Source organism: Phycodurus eques, chromosome 7 (genome assembly GCF_024500275.1).
Source record: "Phycodurus eques isolate BA_2022a chromosome 7, UOR_Pequ_1.1, whole genome shotgun sequence".
In the NCBI taxonomy this organism is placed as follows: Eukaryota; Metazoa; Chordata; class Actinopteri; order Syngnathiformes; family Syngnathidae; genus Phycodurus; species Phycodurus eques.
In genome coordinates, this window is record NC_084531.1 from 22,406,178 (window position 1) to 22,430,414 (window position 24,237).

General features: G+C 42.3%; 4 protein-coding genes across 8 annotated transcripts in view; 2 read left to right on the plus strand and 2 right to left on the minus strand.

The window, feature by feature from the left end:
- vtna (vitronectin a) overlaps positions 1-2,273 on the minus strand; it is a 10,007-nt gene extending 7,734 nt beyond the window's left edge. For both annotated transcript variants that reach the window (XM_061681366.1, XM_061681368.1), the window contains exon 1: positions 1,855-2,273. The gene's annotated coding sequence lies outside the window, so the exon portion shown is untranslated. The remainder of the gene's footprint in view (positions 1-1,854) is intronic.
- sarm1 (sterile alpha and TIR motif containing 1) lies at positions 1,365-8,825 on the plus strand. The gene is made up of 8 exons (XM_061681365.1): positions 1,365-2,322; positions 4,254-4,872; positions 6,032-6,244; positions 6,323-6,414; positions 6,646-6,972; positions 7,496-7,685; positions 7,859-7,980; positions 8,128-8,825. The coding sequence occupies exons 1-8, from the start codon at positions 1,838-1,840 to the stop codon at positions 8,228-8,230; spliced, it is 2,151 nt and encodes a 716-aa protein (XP_061537349.1). The 5' UTR covers positions 1,365-1,837; the 3' UTR covers positions 8,231-8,825.
- slc46a1 (solute carrier family 46 member 1) lies at positions 8,809-15,806 on the minus strand. The gene is made up of 6 exons (XM_061681381.1): positions 15,299-15,806; positions 13,783-14,173; positions 13,227-13,700; positions 11,611-11,694; positions 10,977-11,133; positions 8,809-10,910 (listed from the first exon to the last, which is right to left on the minus strand). The coding sequence occupies exons 1-6, from the start codon at positions 15,629-15,631 to the stop codon at positions 10,859-10,861; spliced, it is 1,491 nt and encodes a 496-aa protein (XP_061537365.1). The 5' UTR covers positions 15,632-15,806; the 3' UTR covers positions 8,809-10,858.
- Positions 15,143-24,237, plus strand: part of LOC133404891 (solute carrier family 13 member 2-like) — a 17,465-nt gene continuing 8,370 nt past the window's right edge. For 2 of the 4 annotated variants that reach the window (XM_061681369.1, XM_061681370.1), the window contains exons 1-3: positions 15,143-15,884; positions 16,947-17,033; positions 24,024-24,152. In XM_061681369.1, the coding sequence (XP_061537353.1) occupies positions 24,054-24,152 (99 nt within the window). In that variant the 5' untranslated portion in view covers positions 15,143-15,884; positions 16,947-17,033; positions 24,024-24,053. Of the gene's footprint in view, positions 15,885-16,946; positions 17,034-17,058; positions 20,858-24,023; positions 24,153-24,237 lie in introns of those variants that run through there. The other 2 variants (XM_061681371.1, XM_061681372.1) reach the window with 2 other exon arrangements.

Below are 24,237 nucleotides of genomic sequence, written 5' to 3' on the forward strand. Positions count from 1 at the left end.
AGGCAGGCCAGTCTAGTACCCGCACTCTTTTACTACGAAGCCACGCTGTTGTAACACGTGCAGAATGTGGTTTGGCATTGTCTTGCTGAAATAAACGGGGGCGTCCATGAAAAAGACATAAGCATATGTTTCTCCAAAACCTGTATGTACCTTCAAGCATTAATGGTGCCTTCACAGATGTGTAAGTTACCCATGCCATTGGCACTAACGCAGCTCCATACCATCACAGATGCTGGCTTTTGAACTTTGCGTCCATAACATTCCGGATGGTTCTTTTCCTCTTTGGCCCGGAGGACACAACGTCCACAATTTCCCAAAACAATTTGAAATGTGGACTCGTCGGACCACAGAACACTTTTCCACTTTGCATCAGTCCATCTTAGATGAACTCGGGCCCAGAGAAGCCAGCGGTGCTTCTGCGTGTTGTTGATAAAAGGCTTTTGCTTTGCATAGTAGAGTTTTAAGTTGCACTAACAGATGTAGCGCCGAGCTGTATTTACTGACAGTGGTTTTCTGAAGTGTTCCTGAGCCCATGTGGTGATATCCTTTACATATTGATGTCGGTTTTTGATGCAGTGCCGCCTGAGGGATCGAAGGTCACGGGCATTCAATGTTGGTTTTCGGCCTTGCCGCTTACATGCATTGATTTCTCCAGATTCTCTGAACCTTTTGGTCATATTATGGACTGTAGATGATGAAATCCCGACATTTCTTGCAATTGTACGCTGAGGAACATTGTCCTTAAACTGTTTAACTATTTTCTCACGCACTTGCTCACAAAGATTTCAGGGAAGCTCCTTTTATACCCAATCATGGGACCCACCTGTTCCCAATTAGCCCCAATTAGCCTGTTTACCTGTGGGATGTTCCAAACAGGTGTTTGATGAGCATTCCTCAACTTTTTGCCACCTGTCCCAGCTTTTTTGGAACGTATTGCAGCCATAAAATTCCATTTTAATGATTATTTGCTAAAAACAATCAAGTTTATCAGTTTAACATGAAATATCTTGTCTTTGTAGTGTATTCAATTCAATATAGGTTGAACATGATTTGCAAATCATTGTATTCTGTCGTTATTTATGTTTAACACAACGTTCCGACTTCATTGGAATTGGGGTTGTAATTCCTGTACTGCTCAAAACCCCCAGGTGCATACCGTATTTGCATGGCATCTTGGAATTTCTGCAATATATTGATGTGTTAACAATATGATATATTTTTTAAACATTATATATATATATATATATATATATGTATATATATAATTTGGGGGTGGGCCAAGACCGATGCTTCTTTTACTAAACGTCCGCTTCTTTTACTAAACGCGACGTCCCGGCTGTTTCCGCGATAGGCGGGCGGTGCAACTCTCGGAGGACGCAGGCAGCCAAGCAGCTCGCGGGCGCTGCTGACCGATGCCAATGCAGTGCCGGGTGATTTCCTGTAACGGGGGGGGGGAAGCGGTGTTTATTTTTCAAATGTATTTTCTCATATGAATTTGATCCTGTTTTGACGGTAAGAAAGAAAGCGTGCGTCTGTGGTGAGAAAGTGTGAGAAGAACACACTTGACAACAGGAAGAGACAAAAGGACCCGCTGTGTTTTTTTCTTCTTCTCCTTCATTTGCATACGAGCTTATGATGAATGTGATCATGTTATGATTATTTATGATTAGTCTTGGAGGATTTGGGACACGTCGATGGAGAGTTGCTCATTTAACAATTTGGAGCGAGTTGTCACTTGGGATTAATAATAGAGGCCTTGTTTGTTTGCTATTAAGCAAGTGGACGGCGCAGGCGTCAGCCAAACTGGTGCGCGTGTAAACAAAGCCAGTCACCGCACATGCTCTTTTCTCTCACCTTCTTCCTGTGGAGGATCATCGGACATTTGTCCGTCATGATCAGCTCAGACCGTCTCACGGTGCCCGAATACGTCAGCCGAGTCCAGGGAGGGAGGAGCGGCTCCGGGGGTGGCGAGGAGCAGCAGCAGCAGCAGCGGAGAGCGGTATCCCCGGGGATCCACGCCGACGTGCAAGCGGCTCTGGACGGTTCTCTCCCCGCGCTGCGTTCCGCCATCCAGCGGCTCAAACGCGCCAAGGAAACGTCCGATTCCGACGAGACGCGCGGGGCTATCGCGGAGATCTTCCGGCTGGTGGAGGAGGCCTGGGTTCTGCCCGCCGTGGGGCGTCAGGTGGCCGAAGAGATCTGCAACAGAATCCGGCTGGATGGAGGCCTGGAGCTCCTGCTGCAGCTCCAGCAGACACCTGCTGTGGAGATCACCTACGAGTCTGCTAAACTACTGGAGCAGATACTGGTCTCAGACAACAGGTATGTACCACTCTGCGGCCAATACATTAGGCACACCTGCACCATCTCACCCAATAGGGGAGATGGAACAAACAGTCTGCCTTTACAGGTATGATGAATCATAACCATTATTGTCATTGTATGGTCCCGATATAATGAAATTAGGGTGCCACTCTCAGTTTGTTTCCAATAACAGAACAATAAAGAATATAAAACTACGTTATGCAGTGTAAATGGAAGTAAGACACACATGCTATATGTATGTACAGTAGCAGCAATATGGAATAGTATAGCCTTATTGTGACTTCAGTGCAGTGATGGCTTGTGGGAAGCTGTCTGTCTCAGGCAGCAAGAGCAAAAAATGAACACCTCTCAGTATGATGGCGTGCTTCTGCACTACAGCAAACGCAATAATACATTCATTTCTCCAGCACATAAAAATCGTACACAGAATGGGTATAACAATGTGTCCATCTTGGCACTATAGTTAGATTGAGGAAGACGAGCTTGTCCAATGCAATGTAAGAGCCAACACTTGTTGAGATGATGTGCTTATGCCTCATTGCATCACATAGAGCTTGGTTTTACTTTTTAAGAGAAATAGACACGGGTCTCCTTTTTGTTTTTGTAAACAACCCCAAATTAACCAATTGATTCAATAAATACCTAAAAAAATGCATTCAAACAATAATTAGACCACCATTACGCGTAAGGATCTAAACCAGGACAATGCTGGCAGGCAATATGGACCTTTTATAGACATTTATATCCTCTTTTATTAGCAGCAAGCTTCAGTTGAGCCCCGCCCTGGTACATAGCCATAAATATACAAAAGACACACTTCTGCTATTACTACCACAAGGGACTTGATATTCTTTCTCCAACAGAATTCACAAGTATACAAATGTTTGCACTATTTTTTAAGGTTCTAGCTGAGATTGTTCATTCCTCAATGATAAAGATATTCTGTTTTTGCTGATGGGATTCTCAATGTGGCTGTAGGCCAGCATGGAGAAGGAAACACACACGCAGACGTGTACCTCCAGAAGCACTTCCTGTCCCTGTGCATCCCGGAAATAAGAAACAGTCCATCAATCCATCCATCCACACAGCTTCTCAGGGCCGCGGTGGGGCGTGCTAGCTCGACTCATCACCAAGAAATCGCAATGATAAACATACTGTTACATGATTACCATTTACAGTGAAAAATGGAGCATTATTATCTTTGTAAAAGGAGAATATTCGAAAGTTATTGCATTGCATCTCATTAGATTGTGGCTAGTCCATATGTATTTCAACTCAACTATAGTATGTTTGTTTTTTTCTTAATGTTTTTGAATGGGACAGTGCATATTAATCATTAATTAATGAAATTTAAAAAACTAATAAAATGGGTCAGGTAAAATACAGGAAGTGCAAGTTATGACAGTTAGTGCTAACAGGGAAGTAAGTAGAGTTGAACACTTCACAGAGAGGACTCACAAACAGCTTCACATAGAGTAAAATCACACCTATATAACTAGATACAGAATCACAGCATTTCACAGTTAATAAAAAAATAAAAAAATAAAAACACAAATCAAATAATAATTAAAAAAAACAACAACCTCAAAACAGTCTCGTCTTACTGCATGCCTGCCTAACCAAATGTGTTTTTAACTGCTTTTTAAAAAACGTCCACTGAAAAGGCAGTTTTACCTCAGAAGGAAGTGCATTTCACAATTTGGGGGCAACCGACTGCAAGGCTCAATCACCTTTCGTTTTTAGTCTCGTGTGAGGGATATTCAGTACAAGGCAGTCAGTAGACTGCCGTGACAGCGCAATCAAATGAAACCAGATCCACCAAGTGGCTATTATACGGTGCTTTTCATAAATTGCCTATGTAAAAGGTTCCTATTTTTTCAGTAAACTGATGTAATACTAATAGAGCATTTCGGACCCTGCCCTGATAGAGATTACGTAGCCCGTTTGGGGTTGGGGGTCATCTTCAACCTGACTCGGCAACAGGAAGATGCCCAGCTGGCTCGCAGCGTGTCAGGAATCTTGGAGCACATGTTCAAACACACCGAGGAGACGTCCGTGCAGCTCATCACCAACGGCGCTCTGGATGCTCTGCTGTACTGGTGCAGGGGCACGGACCCCACCGTGCTGCGTCACTGCGCTGTGGCCTTGGCCAACTGCGCCATGTACGGAGGCCACCGCTGCCAGAGATTGATGATCGAGAAGCAGGCCGCCGAATGGCTCTTCCCTCTGGCCTTCTCCAAAGAGGATGAACTCATCCGCTTCCACGCGTGCCTGGCCGTCACCGTATTGGCGGCCAACAGAGAAATTGAGAAGGAGGTGGTGAAATCCGGCACGCTGGAGCTGGTGGAACCCTTCATCGCATCTCTGGATCCGGACAATTTTGCTCGGAGTTTATCGGACAGTGCCGACTGCATGCAGGGGAAGACGGCCTCCGACCTGCAGCACCTCCTGCCGCTGCTGGATGGAACGAGACTGGAGGGCAAGTGCATCGCGGCCTTCTACCTTTGCGTTGAGACCAGCATCAAGTCCCGTCAACACAACACCAAGGTATACTGTCTGATTTAGATTTAATATTATATTTCTACAAATGAGTCTGTGAGCAAGCCATTCCGCACTTCCACCTCACTGTTACAAAACAGTCGGGCTAATGAACATAATTACCGCACCCACACCGAGTTTCTCAGCCAATGACATGATCAGCTAGGCTGGCTGCAGTTCCAGAGAGAAAGAACCACAGTTGCCCAATCTCTATTGTGCCAAAGCCAAAGGGTAAGCAGAGCTGCAGCATTAGCACATGTAAATGTCAGCTTTATGAGAATTTTCAGCTATGTTGTCGACATGAGGTGTATTTGTATTACAGTAACTGAGTGTAATTTGGTACTTGGTGAGAAAATGCATTCACACGTGATAATGCAATGCCATCTCTATGGGTGCTTGCTTCGAGTGTTTGTGGACGTGTGTTTGTGTGTGTTGGGGGAGGGGGGTTATAGTTAAATTAAACAGTGGTGGATTTGCGCAAGGTAATTGAATGTTGTTTGATGCCCGGATTATAGTTGTAAGAGCGTTAGCTTGTAATAAGTGGCAGTTAATTGATTGCTCTGTTGTATCCGTAAGGGAAAATGCTGAGTGACGAGAGCAGAGCATGGGGAGGAAAAGAAAGCATCCATTAAAACAGTATAACCATTTTTACTCGTGGAGACAGAACTTCATCCAATTCAGGACACAGCCAACACAAAGAACCACCACCACCATGACAAGATCACCACACTTTCAGAAGCAAGTTCTGTTGGTAACGCTAATCTTAACCTAACGCTAATCTGTAGGTTAACAGTCAACACACCTGTCTCTGTCCTTTGGATAGCAAGGGCGTCGCACCTGTTGGGGATGTGTATTATTCTGTATGAGAGTGCGTCTGCATGATAGTTTTTTTCAGACAGTGTATTCCTCGAAAGTGGCTCTGGATATTTGCCCAGCTTGACTGCTCATGTCGTGGAAACTCGGCGTGGGGTGGTTATTATGCAAATTAGGTGCTGAATGGCTTGTAATAGGCTGATGATTAAGGATTTACTAAATTGTTTGATTTCACGATTGATGGGTGGGCGGGCACTCCAGAGACGCAACTATTGGTATATAAGCCACTAAAAAGTATTTTTTTTCCCAGAATACAGGTATGTCCCCTGTAAGATTTCCTAACCCTTGTTTCCAGATTTTCCAAGAGATTGGAGCGGTGCAGAGCCTGAAAAGAATTGTCATGTACTCCAGCAATGGCACGGCCTGCTCCCTGGCCAAGCGGACGCTGAGAATGATGGGAGAGGAAGTGCCCAAGCGCATTCTGTCCAGCGTGCCCAACTGGAAGACGTGCGAGGTGCAGACCTGGCTGCAGCAGGTCGGCTTCAGCGCTTTCTGCGACCGCTTCCAGGTGAGTTACGACTTCCTGCTCATCAAATCGTGAAGCCTCGCATGTGTCTAATCTATTTGTGAATGTCTGGTGAGCAAGGAGCTCCAGGTAGATGGAGATCTTCTCCTGAACATCACAGAGCAAGACCTGAGCACAGACCTCGGCATGACTGCTGGCCTCTGCCGCAAGAGGCAAGTGATTTGAACGGAGCCGGACGAAACCACATTCACCTTACACTGGAACCTTTAAGGTCAACAAAATACATTCAAAGATGCCGGACAATTCAAATGGAAATTGGAAAGAATTCCAGGTCCAGGAACTCAGTTGGATACTCTAAATGTATATTTTTCCAGGAAGATTGTGGTTGCCACACCGTACCACCTTTGTGGTGAAATCACTGCACTGTATTGTCTTTCTTCCAGGTTCCTAAGAGACCTACGCGTGCTAAAAACGTATGCCAACTACGCCACGTGCGACCCGCACAATATGGCTGACTGGCTGACAGAGGCGGACCCTCGTTTCCGCCAGTACACGTACGGCCTCGTGCAGTCGGGCGTGGACCGCAATAACATCCGAAGCCTGACGGATCAGCAGCTCCTACACGACTGCCAGATACTCAACGGAGTCCACCGGGCCAAGATCCTGGCGGCCAGCCGCAAGCCGCTGAGACCCTGCAACACAGACTCCCAGCCTTCGGGACCGGATGTGTTCATCAGCTACCGCAGGACTACCGGATCACAACTGGCAAGGTCAGAGTAGTAGAGTTACGGTTACAGTTTTAAAGTATAAACTATATTAAGAATGGCCATTTGACAAAATATGTAGACGTTACCAGAGCTCAACTTCCTGTCATGTTGTTGTTATTTAGACCAAACTACTTGACATGGAAAATTCCACCAAAATTCTTAACGATCATTTCATTATCATGCCCATCACTACACTACAGACACAATATTTTTGTCTGTAGTGTAGAGTATATTTTGGCGTTAAGAAATTTCTCCTACATTCTGAAAACATGCATGTTCGGTTCATTGAAGACTGAATTGTCCATACGAGTGAATGCAAGTGTGAATAGTTGTTTGCCTATATGTACTTGCCCTGTGATTGGCCGGCAACCAGTCAAAGATGTACCCCCTTCTCTCTCACCTCTAACTCACCTGCAATCGTATTGAGGACAAGCATTATGGAATGGATGGAAAAGGACATAGAATCTTGTCCAAATGGCTCTTTTCTAATTTCACTCCATTCTCCATCCCTTTCTGGCACCAAAAGTCTTCTAAAGGTGCACCTACAGGTTCGAGGATTCAGTGTCTTCATAGATGTGGAGAAGCTGGAGGCTGGGAAATTTGAGGACAAACTGATTCAGAGTGTCCAGCGGGCTCGGAACTTCATCTTGGTCCTGTCTGCCAACGCTCTGGACAAGTGCATGGGGGACACGGCTATGAAAGATTGGGTTCATAAGGTCAGATTCATTTTGTTGTTTCTTGGTCCTAGTTTTGGTGGGAGCGATGCATTTGAATATACCGACTTCCTCATGTTGAGAGTTGAATTGATTCTAAAATATCTTTTGTGATTTAATATACTATATGTATGAACCAATCTTGCATTGTTTTATCAATGGATGTGATCTTCCAGGAAATAGTCACAGCCTTGGCTGGTAAGAAGAACATTGTTCCAGTCACGGATAACTTCGCATGGCCCGACCCAATGTCTTTGCCACAGGATATGAGATCAATTCTCAAATTCAATGGCATCAAGTGAGTTGCCATTATATTCCGCAAACTATCTTCTGAGAGAAACCATCTGCAACGTGTAATGTTGTTTGCTCACACACCCATTCATATTTTACAAGCACACACCTCTTTGATTATTAATTTACTGTAAGTTGCTTTTTCTTGACACAGGTGGTCGCATGAATATCAGGAGGCATCAATAGAGAAGATCCTACGCTTTCTCAAGGGAAACCAAGACCTCCTGGATAGCTCCAAAGAGCAGAAGAAGAAATGAACACATCGAGGCTAGAATAGCTCTTAACTGATTCCAAAATCCAGTGGCCAGAAGCCTTCTCCTGCTCAGCCCATGCGCATGTGAAGCTAACTTGACAATGTTAAAAGCTTATAGGAATAATAGATTGCAAAGAATAACATGAATTCTTTACAGATTGTGCATAAAAACTGTGACCCCTTATTGTTATTGTGTTATCAGGTACTATGTATGCCTTTTTTTGGTCTCAGGAACAGTAAATGGATTAACACGTCAGTCAGTCAGTATGGTTAATATACTCATAGCATCAGAATATCATATAATCCATGAAACTACCTGGTCATAGTATGTGATCCTATTGTCCACAGCATTAACTTTATCTGTTAAGTAAGTATTGATCGGCCAGGCAATATGCATTGTTGTCCCCTCATCTGTGTATTTAAGGGAAGGAACTATACTGTCCAGACAGAACTCAAAGATAAAGTACATGTCTATAGACCTGTTGTCACCCACAGTTGCCATCTACAATGAGAAGAGGATGGATTTAATTTGTCAGATACTATATTTTATTTTTCAATTAAACCGCTACAGCCTGACAAACATTCTGTTGAGCATTATTTTGCATTTACAATTATTGACACATGATGCAGACTGTAGAGTTACAATGTGATTCTGCAAAACTCAGTCCAAGGAAAAACATGAATCTCTGAATTGTGTTGTTTTGTTTTATTATTAAAAAAACAACAACAAAGATGACAAAAAAAAAAAAAGTAATAATCACACAATTTGAGCAATGTATGCTTTGAAATGGACATCAAAGATTGCGTTACTAAAACAACAAATAGAAATATTCTAATTGTAAACCTGATACGTGATCATTGTAAACATAACTATTTTGCATTCAAATGATACAACGAATAGGATGCAGCTTAAAAAGATTTGTCTTCAGACTTCAGTAGAACACACGCAGCCCAATCCAAACAAACCAATATGACGATTAACCTCGACTCTTGCCTTGGTGCATTTTAAAGCAGATCTCGGGGCATCTAGGATGTGACCCCCGGCTCCATGTTGTGTGTGGCTGTGTGCTCAGGGACTATCCAGTGTTGGACCATCTGTTTTGCTTCAAGTCGTAAACAGTAAACCCTGCTTTACACTGTTCCCCTTTTTCTGATGTCAATTATTCATTTCACATACACACTCAGGCTAAACTGTTGGTACCCTTCTGTTCAAGAATGAATGAAGAATGAAAAAAGACAAAAACCCACTACGGTCACTGAAATAACTTGAAACTGACATAAGCAACCAATCAATAAAAGACTGACAAGAAAACCACAATAGTGGCTACCCAAAAATAAGAGCAAAAAATACATTTTCAAGAAAATACCTAAAGTTTAACATACTGAAAATAATGTGAAGTAAATATCAATGACCAAAACAATTGAAAAAAGAACATTAAACATACTTATCTTTTGTGAAGACTCTTGATGGTGTATGAAAGATGGTGAGGATTTCTTTTTTTGGGGGGTGTCGGGGGTAGTAGGCATCTGCCATTTTCATACTTTGCTATGAGTTCTTTCTTGAAATCTCATCCTTTTGTCATAGGGTCAGTGCTTGGAACTTTTTTTGAAAATGATTTTAAAATTGATTTTTAAAATCATTTTGCTGAGCCACAAGTCCAAAGCAAAGCCTGATTTTCATGTTAATTTTTAGTAAATTTGTATTAAATTCTATAGGTTAAAATATTGAATTGACCCCTATGGATTTGTCTTTAAATAGGAAGGTAACCACTATTTAGCCTATGTGTGGAATGGCATGACATGATACCGGAGTAAGAAAAGGATGTAGCCAAGTATATTACAATAGAATTCAATTGGACATTAATTCGAGATGTATCTGTATCAAAATATAATTTATTATTAGGTGATCTCATTAAGTAAAAGACAGAACTTATTGAAATCAATAATGTGAGATAATTTTTAATCATACAATATTTAGGTTAGTGGAGTTGAACTAAAGTCCATTGATGATCCACATATATAAACTTGAACAAGACCTTTTAGGTGTTTGAGAGAAGGTGACAGGTGTGCTGAGGTATTTGCATAACATTCAGAAAAAGTTTGCTCAAGTAAATATATTTCATTCATTCATTATTGTCAGCTGAAGAGTGTCAGCTAATTGGACGGATTAAAATGGCATTACAGTTGGTATTGCATTTGTTTACTTCAGACTATTATTAAAAAAATGGACAGATTAAAATTGTATAACATAGCATTTGTTTGCTTTGTAAAAAGGTGGACGGATAAAAATGAAAATTTCTTAGATATTGCATTTGTTTGCTTTGGACAACTATTGAAAAATATGAAAATTACACTGAATTAAGAATAACTGGTTTGCACTTTGATTATCATTGATTTACATGGATAAGCCAAGAAATAAAAGCATAAACCAAATTTGTTTTCCTTTTGTTGTCTTTTTGCATTAGCAGAATATTTTTTGGGGTGAACTCCCATCACTAAACTGATCCCATGTCCCTGTTCAGAATCAGAATCAGAATCATAATCATCTGATCTGTTCGAGATGTTCACCCTACACACACCCACAGGATTAACCTCACATCTTTGGTATTTATTCGTGGTCTGACTGTGCAGGTCAGGATGCTGTGGAGTCACTACGCTCTTTCTTCTCGAAACATTGCAAGCTCCTGGAGACACATCAATTTTGAATACACAAGTCATTTGTGTTTGATTGCGGTAAAGAGGAGACTCACCCAATTATTCCAGCTGGGATGAGGAGGATGATGGCAGCAAAGAGGAAGGCGAAGCCCTTCATGAAGTGCAGTGTGGCTGGATAGATAGAGTTGAAGAGGCCACTTCCCACTAGGAAACACAAGCTCTCCACACAGGCCACGGACGAAAACAGGGCACCTGACAGACAGCACAAACGTCAGCATGTACGGTGCCTTTCGGACCTCACGTGAGCCTTCAATGAGGCAGCACGACAACGTTTAGGCCCAATAAAAGGGAAACTTGTTCACAATGCAGAGACAAGAACAAATATCGAGTCTGCAACAAGATTGGATACTTCAAAACGTAAATGGGGGCAAAACATTCAACGTAAACCTGTGAATCAGGGCTAAGACTAGAGCGGGAAAACTGAGACTGCTAATATTGTCGTGAGGCTGAAAAGTGTTTCTATCTATTGCTAATATTGGCTCTTTGGATAAGCCTGAAGAGACACATACAAAAGACTAAATTATGAAAAGACCATTTGGTTAAGGTCTCAAAACTAAGCAAGTTGTATCTTTTTACTACGTTGCCAGTGGGCAGCCTTCAAGATTCTCAACGCTTACACATTTAAAGCATGGACAGTGAAGGTGTTCATAAATGTGATGAGTGGCTGACCTTGTTCAGACGGGCTCACCAACTTAGACAGCTTGGACCGGAGAACAGGTGTAGCAGCCATAAAGAAAAACAACGAACCATAACCTGGTGATAGACAAAATAGACAGACATTCGTTTGGAAAAAAACACATACATACATTTGATCATAAATGCTAAACGAGATTATTTCTGACATTATTGTGTTAATATTTTAATTGATTTTGCTTGAACTAGCTTTTATTTTTAGTGTTGTTCCAACTTCGAGGTTCACAGAGACGCAACTGCACTGTGTTCCAGTTTCTAGATTCACAAGGCCGCATATCCAGTTGTCTGGGTACTTTGCCAACACATGGCTTAGAGGCTGAATGTTTTAGACTACGTGGACCTTGGTGTGCTTCACATAGCCTTATAGTACACATATATTTAATATGAACGTGTAAGTTTGATATGTCACACATAGCATTGATACAGCACACATAGACAACAGGTGACTAAAACTAGAAATTGTCAGCTTAAAACGAGAACTGGGTCTCACACTGGCAAGGAGTCGTTTTGGGGCAACTGGTTATGTGTGTTTTTTTTTTTTTTTTTTTTTTTTAATGAAATCTTTCTGCTTTGCCCCTAACAAGGAAAATTAATGACGAAGTCTTTTCTCAAGTAATTATTTGTCCCTATCAGAAATTCCACTATGCTTATGTGACCTTGGTAACATGAAGGTAATTATTACAATTCCCATTACACTGAGCAGTCTATTATACTTCTGAAGGTTCAGTGGAACCTCTAAGGTCTAACACGACTCATGCAGGGATATGGGTCAAACTCAAATTTGTCTGAATTAAAAAAATAAATAAATAAATGTTCCAATAAAAAAGAAAAGAAAAAAGATTGCTTCAGGGACCCGTGCACCCAATCTTAATTTTAATAATGATGGTGTAATGCAAAGGTCAGTCATGCCCCAGATGAGCCTTGTACACTCACTTTTTAACATTAACTGTCACAAAAGTGGACAAAGTTAACGTCATGCTGGAGTATTACTGTTTTGAATTGTGTGTGCCTGGAGGTACTTGTGCTGTACATTCTTCTTTTTCCTCTTATCGGGCTTAACAAGTGTGATGTGTCATGTATGACTGCAGTTTGAACTCTAAGGTTTTGTGCAACTTTAGAGTATTGGTATTTTTCCAAACCTTTTTGGTCAAATCCTGGATTTTGTAAATCAGGGGTAGTTTGAGGTTCCACTGGATTAGAAGTCAATGTTTTTTTTTTGTTTTCCAGGCAACCTGGTGTACAAGTGGTGAGCACGTCACAGTTCTGAGGTTTGGGGTTTGAATCTCAGCTCTGGCCTACCTGTGTGGAGTTTGTATGTTCTCTGTGCTTTTGTAGGTTTTCTCCCAGTACTTGAGCTTTTCCCCCACATTCCAAAAACATAACTGTGAGGTCAATTAAAGACATAATTGTCCGTAGGTGTAAATATGAGTGTGAATGCTTCTTCGTCTATATGTGCCCTGCAATTGGCTGACAACCAGTCCAGGGTGTACCCTGCCTGTCACCCAGACGGATGGGATAGGCTCCAGTTCACCTGCGATGAAGCGCTATAGAAAATGTATGTATTTTTTACATATGTTAATGATCTGTGTCACCTGTAAACATAAGTAGAGTGCTGTTCGCTACAGAGAAAACCAGCAGCCCGGTGATGTTGGAGACCAGACTAATGACGGCCACCCACGAGTCCTCCAACCAGCACAGCATAACCTTCAACCCCAGCAGGCTGCTCAGGTAGCCCAAGTGCAGAGCTGCTGATCCATATCCGATGAGTGTCGGCCCCCAGCACAGAGGCGGGCTCAGCTCGTACAGAACGTAAAGCTCGCGGCTCCCGATGTGGACGGCCACCACCAGGAAGAAGCAAAGCATGTAGAGCCACAGCTTGTATCTCAGAACCCTTCCGCCGCCCTCACTACCCACGGTGGAAAAAATGTGCCACACGGCTTTGTGGTGGCGAACGGTGAGAAGCTTGGCACTAGGGTCTTTCACGACAGACTCTTGGACAAACAGGAACACATACAAAGCCGACGCCAGGCTGGTAGACAGGACCAACCAGAAGGGGTTGATGTAGCTACAAATAGACAGAAACACAAGATGGCGTGTTTAACTGTTTACTGAAAATCATTTCAACAAAAGGGTAAGAATTCCTTACCCCTTGCATCTGCCTCCAGTGCCCTCCAATGATGCTGGAAAACATTCCTGAGAGACCAATACAAGCCTCCAGGACCGCCACCCTGAAAGTGCGGGCTCTTCTGTCGCTCGTGTCGGCCACATACGCAAAGCAGGCGGCTAGGATGGAGTTGAAATCCCCGGAAAGTCCACTGAGCAGTCTACCCACAAGGAAGTATGCCACAGGCAGCTTGAGGTACATCACCAACAGGTAGACCACCACTTGCATGGCCAGACCCAAGTTGGGGATGATAAGGAGCGGCCTGCGACCTGCAAAGTCGCTCCACGAGCCCAGGAGCGGCACCACCAGCAAGCCGACGGAGAAGCCCGCGAGACTGATGTAGAGGTTCCAGTGTGCTGTCAAGGTTTCAACCTCCTAGAAAAGAAACATTAGATTGTGGAAGAAATGCTTTAGTGACAAAATGATGAAAAATAGTACAACTCGACTCTTTCCTGTCAGACAATTGTCAACTAATCTTTTTGATTTGACAGCTACTGTATGTTAAGGTGTGACCCGTCCATCCATTTTCTACTGCTTGTCCTAATTAGGGTCATGGGTGAGCTGGGTTTTGGTTAAGGCACATTTCGACAAACAGCATTCACAAAGTCACATCCACACCAATGGAAAATTTAGGGTCTTCAATGACGCTAACATGCATGTTTTTGTAATGTGGGAAGAAGCCGGAGCATTTGGAGAAACCTCACGCACGTGCCGGCACAACATGACAATTCAATTCAAACCTCAGTGCTTAGTATCTAATAGGGGCCTGCTAAGTTGAACACAAAGCCATTATTTGTTTTATGACTGGCAAACGGTGGATACACAGGTTTATTGTACCTTCTGCCAGAGCATTTAATTATTCTGCTTGTCACTCTCATAGATAGATGAACAAATATATTATTTGTAATAAATAGATAATTATTTTTGGACAAAATAAGTGCAATTCTCTCACGGCTCACTAGTGTGCCATGGCACCCTGGTTGGCAATCTGTTTTGATAGCATTAAAGTTGAGCCAATGACAGCTCTCAAACAAACTGTCATGGAACCTTTTTTTTCCTTCTTTACATAACAGGTACTATGGAACCTAATAAAAGAGGAAAACATTTTAGTGTGCAGTTTTGTTTTTGTTGTGCCAAAATGTCTTTTATATAATTGATATAGAAAATATTTTATTATTTTACTTTTTATACTAAAGCACATTTCAGAATATATACTTTAGTTACTTTTACCAGTGTATTTTCCCCTACAAGTATTTGCACTTCAACTAAAGCACAGTACGAGTACTTTTGCCACCTCTGTATCGTTGACGTGACGTCAAAAAAAAAATCACTTCCGCAAACATGGCGTCCTTTGTTGTGGATAATTGGCTTCAACTGTGCCTGGAGGGGCTTGCTTATCTCAAACCAAAATAAACGAAGCATTAAAGGAGGATTCGGTTTTGGGCCAGCCACCAACCACCGGTAGTAGTGGTAAAACCCATATAAAGTCTACAAATGTACCTTCTGAAGAGCGTCGGGCTCCACGGAGCTGTTGCCGCACTCCGACCTCTTGGAGACATTGTAGCCCAGGTCTTCGCTAATTCGGTCCCACAGGTACTGAGTGGTCAGCGGCGCCTGTAGGACCACGGCAAACACGGACAGGAACATGACGGGCTCCACGGTCACCGGAAGCGGGCACGCGAACGGCGGCCCCGCAGGCCGAGAGGTCGGCGGCCCCACAGGCCGAGAGGTCGGCGCCCCGGTGTCCTCTTCGTGGCCCAGTGATAAGTTCGCGTCGTCGGCTTGCGGTCCCCCGTCGCCGGGAAGGATAGCGGCCGTGTCCGGCTCGTACATGTTGACTCGTATTAAGTAAACTAGACTTACCTACTGCGAAGTGTCCCTGTATGCGCGCTGCATACCTAAGCCATTATTAAAACGCTCTTTGTTGTCGCGCTGTGTTTTTTCCCATTTATTCCAAAAGGTTAATGGCAGCGTTTTCGACAGCTCAGCAGAAAGGAAAGGAAGGGGAGCTTTGATTCGAGCTTCGAGTGTGGACTTTGCGACATCAGCTGGAGAAAGTGGTGAATTGCACCGACTACAACATCAGGTACACTTGTTTGTATACTCGAATCCAGTGTTTGCAAACCTTTATAGAGACAAGGCACATAGCGTCGCATAATTGCATATTTTTTTTTTTTTTAGCATTTTCGAAGAAAAAACCTCCCCCATACAACAAATTCAACAAACAAAAACATTTGCAGATAGATTACCATGACCTGAACAAATGAGAATCCTAGACAGACATAATATATATATATATATATATATATATATATATATTTATAGCAATTAGCAATTGCAGTATTTTTTTATTAATATAATATTGTGATTGATAATTAAACTCTCATGGCACCCCATCAAATAAATGTCACAAAAAGTATACAGTACACATTACTCACAAAGAGGCACTGTATATTCATTTGTCTTTCGAGTGAAATTTTAAGATGAACCAAAAATGCACTACAAGTTTTACAAGTGAACGTAATTTGACCTTCTCTAAACGTTTGTTGAGAGAATATTAGCAATATTTCAGTATTTCTTTCCCAACTTGCTGTTCTCAAACAAGGAGCTGAGTGTGTGTTGTTAAACAGCAAGTTGTGCAAAAAGTACTGAAACAGTTGGACATGACCATTGAAATAAATAGAATAGGTCAAATTAATTTCGATTGTCAAGGTCATTTTAGGTTCATCTTGAAGTTTCACCCGGAAGCCCAATGCCGTCCATCCATCCATCCATTTTCTACCGCTTATCCAAGGTCGGTCGCGGGGGCAGTAGCTTTAGCAGGGACACCCAGACTTCCCTCTCCCCAGCCACTTCGTCCAGCTCTTCCGGGGGGATCCCAAGGCGTTCCCAGGCCAAGAGCATATGTTACAAGCGTTGTTACCGTATGCTTGCGCCAAGTTCGAATGTGGAGTGTATAATAAGTTACAGAACTACTCTCCTGAAATGTTCGTGCTCATTTTCCAGTCAGTCAAGAATAAATTATAAAACGACCTGTTCTTTTTACATGATCCAAAACATACCATGCATATAATGTACCTGCAAGTGTAGCCAGTGCTGGCCCAAGCCAGATACGCTGAATTTGCAAATCCTTTGCATTCAATTACAGCCTGAAGTCTGGAACACATTGACATTACCAGATGCTGAATTTCATCCCTGGTGATGCTCCCTTCAGTTTTGTCTCCATCGGCATCAGGTCAGTCGATTGGCTTGGCCATTGCATAACATTCCACTTATTTTCCTTTAAAAACTCTTTGGTTGCTTTCGCAGAAAGATTCAGGTCATTGTACACCTGCACTGTGAAGTACCATGCAATGAGTTGTGAAGTGTTTGGCTGAATATGAACAAATAATATTGCCAGAAACACTGCTTCTTTTTTCAGCCGTCACATAATCAGATTGTATGTTTTATGACCTTATATTTTATAACTGTAAGTCATAGGCTTGATTGAAAATAATCAACAGGCAACAAATGTACCTTTGTAAGCGATTCTATTTTACAGTGTAACTGTGAGGGACTTTGATCTTGAGAGCAATTAAATACAAGCACAGGATTATGGTAAGTTTTAAAAAGACCCACCTCCCCTTTTCACTCTTAGTGCAGTAATTTTTATTTTTAATTTTTAAAATGGCTACCAACCATACTTGAGAGCCCAATATCTTCTGTTATGGCTGTGATGACAAATTTAGTGACAAAGTGTACATTTTTGGGGTCAAGGAATTTAATAAAATTGATTTCAAGTTAAAAAAATCAAAACAAAACATTATCCCCCATGCCATGACAGTTAAAGGTAAAACATGCAATTGTTCCTTTTTATTTCCCACTACAACACATAAGAGGCACGGTTAATTGAATGGTTCAGATGTTAATGTTTAGAGTGTGAGCCAATGTAGTGAACTTGACACTCATGCACTTTTTACTCAACTCAACTCATTATTTATATAGTGCTTTCATAATAGCTGCGGTGGTAACATAGTGCTGTACACATAATAATAAAATCATGGATTCCTGCGTAATTCCAGAACACAGAAAATACTAGAGAGGCTGTGCCAGCCAGGGAGAATTTTGTATTTTAATCACAATTTACAAGAGCAAATAGTTAAGTTTACATAACATTACATACAGTACATTCATTAGGTTTACTTGTGCTTTACTTTTTCAGCATTTATGCAGAACTGTAATTTTTGTTTTTACTTTTATACTTTATACACAAAGAAGTTATTGTGCAAAAAAAAAAACCATTCAAATATTTTATTGCTCAAAAATGTGAGGTGACCACATGGGCATGAAATCTTTTAAAAACTGTCAACAGGGACTCTATTTGTGTATTTCTACTTACTGAATCATCATAGTGTTTAAATCATCATCCAATCAAATCGAATCAAAATTTAAAGAATTGAATCGTGAGGGTCTTCACTATACACAGCGCTACTCTCAGTTTTTTGTTTCTCAATCAAAACCACTTCTGCAGCTTTTGTGCCACACCAGTGAAATTCTGAGTCATCAGCTGAACTGTATACTGACTAGTACCACTAATATCCCCTATAAACACAGGCAGATCCCTTAATGGCTTCGGCACTTGGGTGCTCTCTACAGCTTTGGAGTATGATTGCATTTATTATTATTATTTTTTTTAAAACAATTGTTTCTCAGAAGAGAGGACGGATGATCCAATTTCTTCGGTCTGTTGGGTGGACTGACATATAGGAAGCATAAACTCCAGTCATGGTCAACACATTCCATGAGTTAGATACTAGTTACGAGCAAACTAGTTATAATTAAGTTAACCAGTGAGTAGCTAGCAAGTTCTAATGAAGCCAACCAATTACTAGCTGGTTATAATTAAGTTAAGTTACAAAGCTAGTTCTAATAAAGCAAACTAGTTATGGGCAAGCTATTTATAACAGCTGTTATACAACAGCTTCTTCCCTCTTGCAATCAACTTCTTAAACACCTAACCTACAATTCCATTACAACATGCTGGCAATTTTTTTGTCTTGAGTTTGTTGTCACATTTCTGTCAGGCCAATTATATTTTGCTTGTGCACTCACTGTAGTAGTCTCGCCAAACTGCACTATTTGCATATCTGTTGTTGACCAATACTTGCCACTCATGCCAGAGTATAATCTGCTCCATTTGCACACTGATTGAGGAGTATCTGCAACATTTGCAAAAATCAACATTGTCCCAGATTATCGCACTACTCGCTTGAAGTCTCTGCGCCCTTTGCACAATGGTCATTGCTCCGGACTATTGCAATATTAGTCATTCTAAGTGGTAGAGGACTCTGCATCTTTTTGCACAATTGTAAAAAAAAAAAAATTATCGGCATTACCAGATAACTAGCAACCCTTTATTGCTCAGTGACTTTTTTTTTGTCAATGTCTTTATGTCTCAAAAGTGTTCTCTGTCAATTGACTGTCTGTTGTCGTACTAGAGCGGCCGCATTTACCGGAGACAAATTCCTTGTGTGTGTTTTGGACATACTTGGCAAGTAAAGATGATTCTGATTCAGATAATGAAATTAACGGGTGTTGCGCTAGCTAGTTGTGGTGCTTACATGTCACCTCTGACAACAGCACCTGCCACAGCTCTAACAGCCCCTGGTTACAATGGGATTTGTAGTCACGGGAACTTATTGGCAAAGGCTACTCCTTACTGTTTGAAATCTCATGCTACTTTGGATGACTGTGATGTACAGCAGTAGCTGCACATGCTTAAATAGAACATTTTCAAGGAAAAGATAAGTAAAGCCAGTCTGATGACACTTTTCTTTATATTATATTATATTTTTTATATATATAAATGTTGCATACCAATTGCAATAGTAAGGGGAAAACCTTTGGTTTATAAAACTTGAGGCCTATTTTATTGGATTCCTTGAACCACAAAATGTACACTTTGATACCACATGTGTCAGTCTCGCGAAAACAGAAGCAAAATACGGGCTCTAGGTTATTTTCAGGAAATTGTCTTTTTCCCATTCAAAGTGTGATCTCACTTGTGTCTTATCGGATATATTTGTTTGTATGACCCCAAGGGGCATTATACCAAAGAGGACCTTGGCATCATGAAAGTCAAAGGCTTATATTTTGGGCAAAACCTCTCTACGAGATTGGTATTTTAAGTCTTTGTTTTCTTGTGTGTCTATAATTGCGAACAAAATGTTGATTTTTGTTTTAATTATTGTAATTATGAAATATTTGTTGTTGCGCATGTACCAGGTGGGCTGCTCTCACACTTCTATACATGCACACACATTGGTAGAGCAGGAGGTTGGTCCGGTTTGTCTACATTTCTTCCTTGCGCAGAATTAAATGGAAATCCCTACATTGTTCTGTCACAGTCACACCCACCAGTCATTTACAAGGCCATTAACCTTGTTATCTCATAGTACTTTGGCCTTGCATGTTCTCTCTGACTTAGAAAAAAAAAAAAAAGTTTATTTTCGCTTGGAATAGTTTTAATTTGTTACTGCCTTTCGAGTTATTTCCCCTATTCACATTGTCCAACAGTTGTTTTTGTGTGATGTTCCATCTTGGCACTGCTACTTGTCGGGAGACAATGACCAAATGAGCCATCTGAAAAATGTTTTTCGTCTCGCTACACTGAAACAGACTTGACAGCGGTGACATCTTAGAGTCAAGATTAAGTTTAAGCTAAACTTTTCTCTGCTTTTATTGTCTCTATAGCACATTGCCTTATCTTCCCATCTGTAAACACATGGGAGCACACGAGGGCCCCTTTCTCCCTCTGGGGTTAATTTTTAATTGCTTTCAGGAAGACATACAAGTGAACTGCTATTTAAACTGTGATCTCATTTGATAGTCTCTTGAATAGAACAGTCACTAATCCTTTTTTTTTCTTGGCCCGCTGACCCTTTCAATACTTTGAATGTGTAGCACAGCTTCTCGATCATGTCTATATTTTGTACATGGCTGTGGAGGTATCGGAATTATATTGTGATAGTTCTCACACCTCTCCTACTGCTGCCTCTGCCTCTCGTCATCCCCACCTCGGTAAGAATGACTCTTATTTGGGATTGATGCTGTTGATTTATGGACCAGTGAAGTACTCATGGGAGCACTAATGAGATGCAATATAAGATCTGTATCACAACATTAATAAACATTGTTTTAATGAATAGCGCTCAGATAGTTTCAATCAAAAGTGAGCTTTCGTAACTTTTGATTTCTAACTATTGTATAGATATTGAAAGTGGACCTAATGAATTGTCTTATAATAAGGGTGTGAGAGAAGTAATGGCCATTTGGGGCATAATCAGTTTCCCCCCCACCCCCTCTGTAACAATTAAATAACTGCATATGTCCATCCCCTGTAGACTAGCATGAGATTATTCATTACTGACCTTTCTATTGATTGTCTCCTGATGCTATATTCTCAACAGTAGAGATCTTTGTGGTGACTTCATCATATATTTGAGGAGATATTTGTCATATAAAACCTCTCTGTCCTACAATGGTGGTTTCCAACATCATGATGGAAATATTTGAGTTTTAGGTGTGGGAAATGTTGCTTTTTGGGATCACTGTGCTCATTGTACGCAATTAGAATAGACCAATTAGTTTCATATTTGTTTTTTTCCATGTGTCAAGATAAATGTATAATTACCTGGAATAAGAAGTGCAGTCAGACTCAGTGTAATAAATCAATTATCGGAGAGAACACAACATCCATCCATCCATCCATTCATCCATTTTCTACCGCTTATCCGAGGTCAGGTCGCGGGGGCAGTAGCTCTAGCAGGGATGCACAGACTTCCCTCTCCCCAGCCACTTCATCCAGTTCTTCCGGGGGGATCCCGAGGTGTTCCCAGGCCAGCTAAAAGACGAAGTCTCTCCAGTGTGTCCTGGGTTGTCCCCGGGGTCTCCTCCCGGTGGGACGTGCCTGGAACACCTCACCGGGGAGGCATCCGAATCAGATGCCCCAGCCACTTCATCTGGCTCCTCTTGATGTGGAGGAGCAGCGGCTCTACTCTGAGATCCTCCTGGATGACCGAGCTTCTCACCCATGTCTCTAAGGGATAGCCCGGAAACCCTGCGGAGGAAACTCATTTCGGCCGCTTGTATCCGGGCTGTTGTTCTTTCGGTCACGACCCACAGCTCGTGACCATAGGTGAGGGCGGGAACGTAGATCGACCTGTAAATTGAGCGCTTCGCCTTTCGGCTTAGCTCCTTCTTTACCACAACGGACCAATACAAGGTCCGCATCACTGCAGACGCTGCACCGATTCGCCTGTCGATCTTTCGTTCCTTTCTTCGCTCACTCGTGAACAAGACCGCAAGATACTTGAACTCCTCCACTTGGGGCAGAATCTCATCCCTGACCTGGAGAGGACACGCCACCCTTTTCCGACTGAGGACCATGGTCTCAGATTTGGAGGAGCTGATTCTCATCCCAGCCGCTTCACACTCTGCTGCGAACTGCTCCAGTGAGAGTTGGAGATCACGGCTTGATGAAGCCAATATGACCACATCATCTGCAAATAGCAGAGATGCAATACTGAGCCCACCAAACCGGACGCCCTCTACGCCTCGGCTGCGCCTGGAAATTCTGTCCATAAAAGGTATGAACAGAATCGGTGACAAAGGGCAGCCTTGGCGGAGTCCAACCCTCACCAGGAACGAGTCCGACTTACTGCTGGATATGCGGACCAAACTCTTGACTCCGGTCGTACAGGAACCGAACAGCCCGTATCAGGGGGTTCGGTACCCCATACTCCCGAAGCAACCCCCACAGGACTCCCTGAGGGACACGGTCGAACAGCTTCTCCAAGTACACAAAACACATGTAGACTGGGTGGGGCGAACTCCCATGCACCCTCGAGTACGCTGCAGAGGGTGTAGAGCTGGTCCACTGTTCTACGGCCAGGACGAAAACCACACTGCTCCTCCTGGATCTGAGATATGACTTCACGACGGACCCTCCTCTCCAGCACCCCTGAATAGACCTTACCAGGGAGGCTGAGGAGTGTGATCCCCCTGTAGTTGGAACACACCCTCTGGTCCCCCTTCTTAAAAAGGGGGACCACCACCCCAGTCTGCCAATCCAGAGGCATTGTCCCTGATGTCCACGCGATGTTGCAGAGGCGTGTCAACCAGGACAGCCCCACAACATGAGCCTTTAGGAACTGCGGGCGAATCTCATCCACCCCCAGGGCCTTGCCACCGAGGAGCTTTTTAACCACCTCGGTGACCTCAACTCCAGAGATAGGAGAGCCCGCCTCAGAGAACCCAGACTCTGCTTCCTCATGGGAAGGCTTGTCGGTGGAATTGAGGTCTTTGAAGTATTCTCCCCACCTACTCACAACCTCCCAAAGAACAAGGTGTGTAAATTAAATATGAGTGCAGCAAACTGTGCTGTTCTAGACGACAACTGCTTCTAAATGTCAGAACTGTCATATGCCACGGGCCTATTATTTGTCTGCCAAGATACTTTTCACACACTAAATTCTCAAGCAGCATGTCCGTTGTGACGTAAGTGTACCAGCTTTTCTCATGTTGGAAAAAAAAAACAATGGAATTGGAACAGATATCAAAATGGCAAGTTAAATTGATACACATACTGTACATTTTAATGCCTTTAAAGTAGAATGAGTTGAAGGCATAACACTACATGCTGTATATAAATGTTAAGGGCTGACTGAGTTGTCAGAATAATCAAAGCAAATCATAATATTGTGGTCACATTTTATTGCATCTTTATTGCCTTTACGGGCATCCACATCTACTATACTAATCTTGTTCAGGAAGGAGCTTCCATCAGTGACCTTGCACTGTACAATTGTAAAGCCTGATAAATCATTAAAAAAAAAAAAATCATTCTGTTGATAGGCTAACTCGCCATTCATTCAAACACTGTCTGTTGAATGTATCTCATCACTGTTTGACATGAGTTATGTTCACATTGTCCACCCTTTGGGGTTCTCTATGATATTGAAACATTTTCAAGGAAACAGCACATTTTACCAATAGTACGATTCCAACGGTGAGGATGGGATGGATCCCTTAATTCAGTAATTTTCTTTCGAATGTGTTTTATATTTCATACAGAGCAGTGATTACATTGTGCAATTAATGTGTGCTACTTACATCTTTTCTGTGATTTTCATAGTGTGTGTCACGCTGTGTGTTTTGTCTCTTGAATGTACATTATATCATACAGGAGGCAAAATGTGGCTTTGTGATCATACTAATGGCGCTGTACTGGTGTACGGAGTGCATCCCTCTGGCTGCAACGGCCCTGCTCCCTGTCATTCTTTTCCCCATGATGAAGATCATGGAGTCAGATGAGGTATCTGCAGCTGTACAGTATATGACATTTTGTGGGTCTCTACTTGAACTGGAAGTGGCTGAGTAGTCATTTAACCGAAAAAGTT

Bases quoted from the DNA above. Each gene is read 5' to 3' on its own strand.
- slc46a1 (XM_061681381.1), bottom strand. From the start codon at position 15,631: ATGTACGAGCCGGACACGGCCGCTATCCTTCCCGGCGACGGGGGACCG. The intron at 13,701-13,782 runs GGGTAAGGAATT...TGTCTATTTGTA, and splicing joins GCACTGGAGGCAGATGCAAG to GCTACATCAACCCCTTCTGG. The intron at 11,695-13,226 runs GTGACACAGATC...GTCTATCACCAG, and splicing joins CACTCTACTTATGTTTACAG to GTTATGGTTCGTTGTTTTTC.
- sarm1 (XM_061681365.1), top strand. From the start codon at position 1,838: ATGCTCTTTTCTCTCACCTTCTTCCTGTGGAGGATCATCGGACATTTG. The intron at 4,873-6,031 runs GTATACTGTCTG...CCTTGTTTCCAG, and splicing joins CCCGTCAACACAACACCAAG to ATTTTCCAAGAGATTGGAGC. The intron at 6,415-6,645 runs GCAAGTGATTTG...TCTTTCTTCCAG, and splicing joins GCTGGCCTCTGCCGCAAGAG to GTTCCTAAGAGACCTACGCG.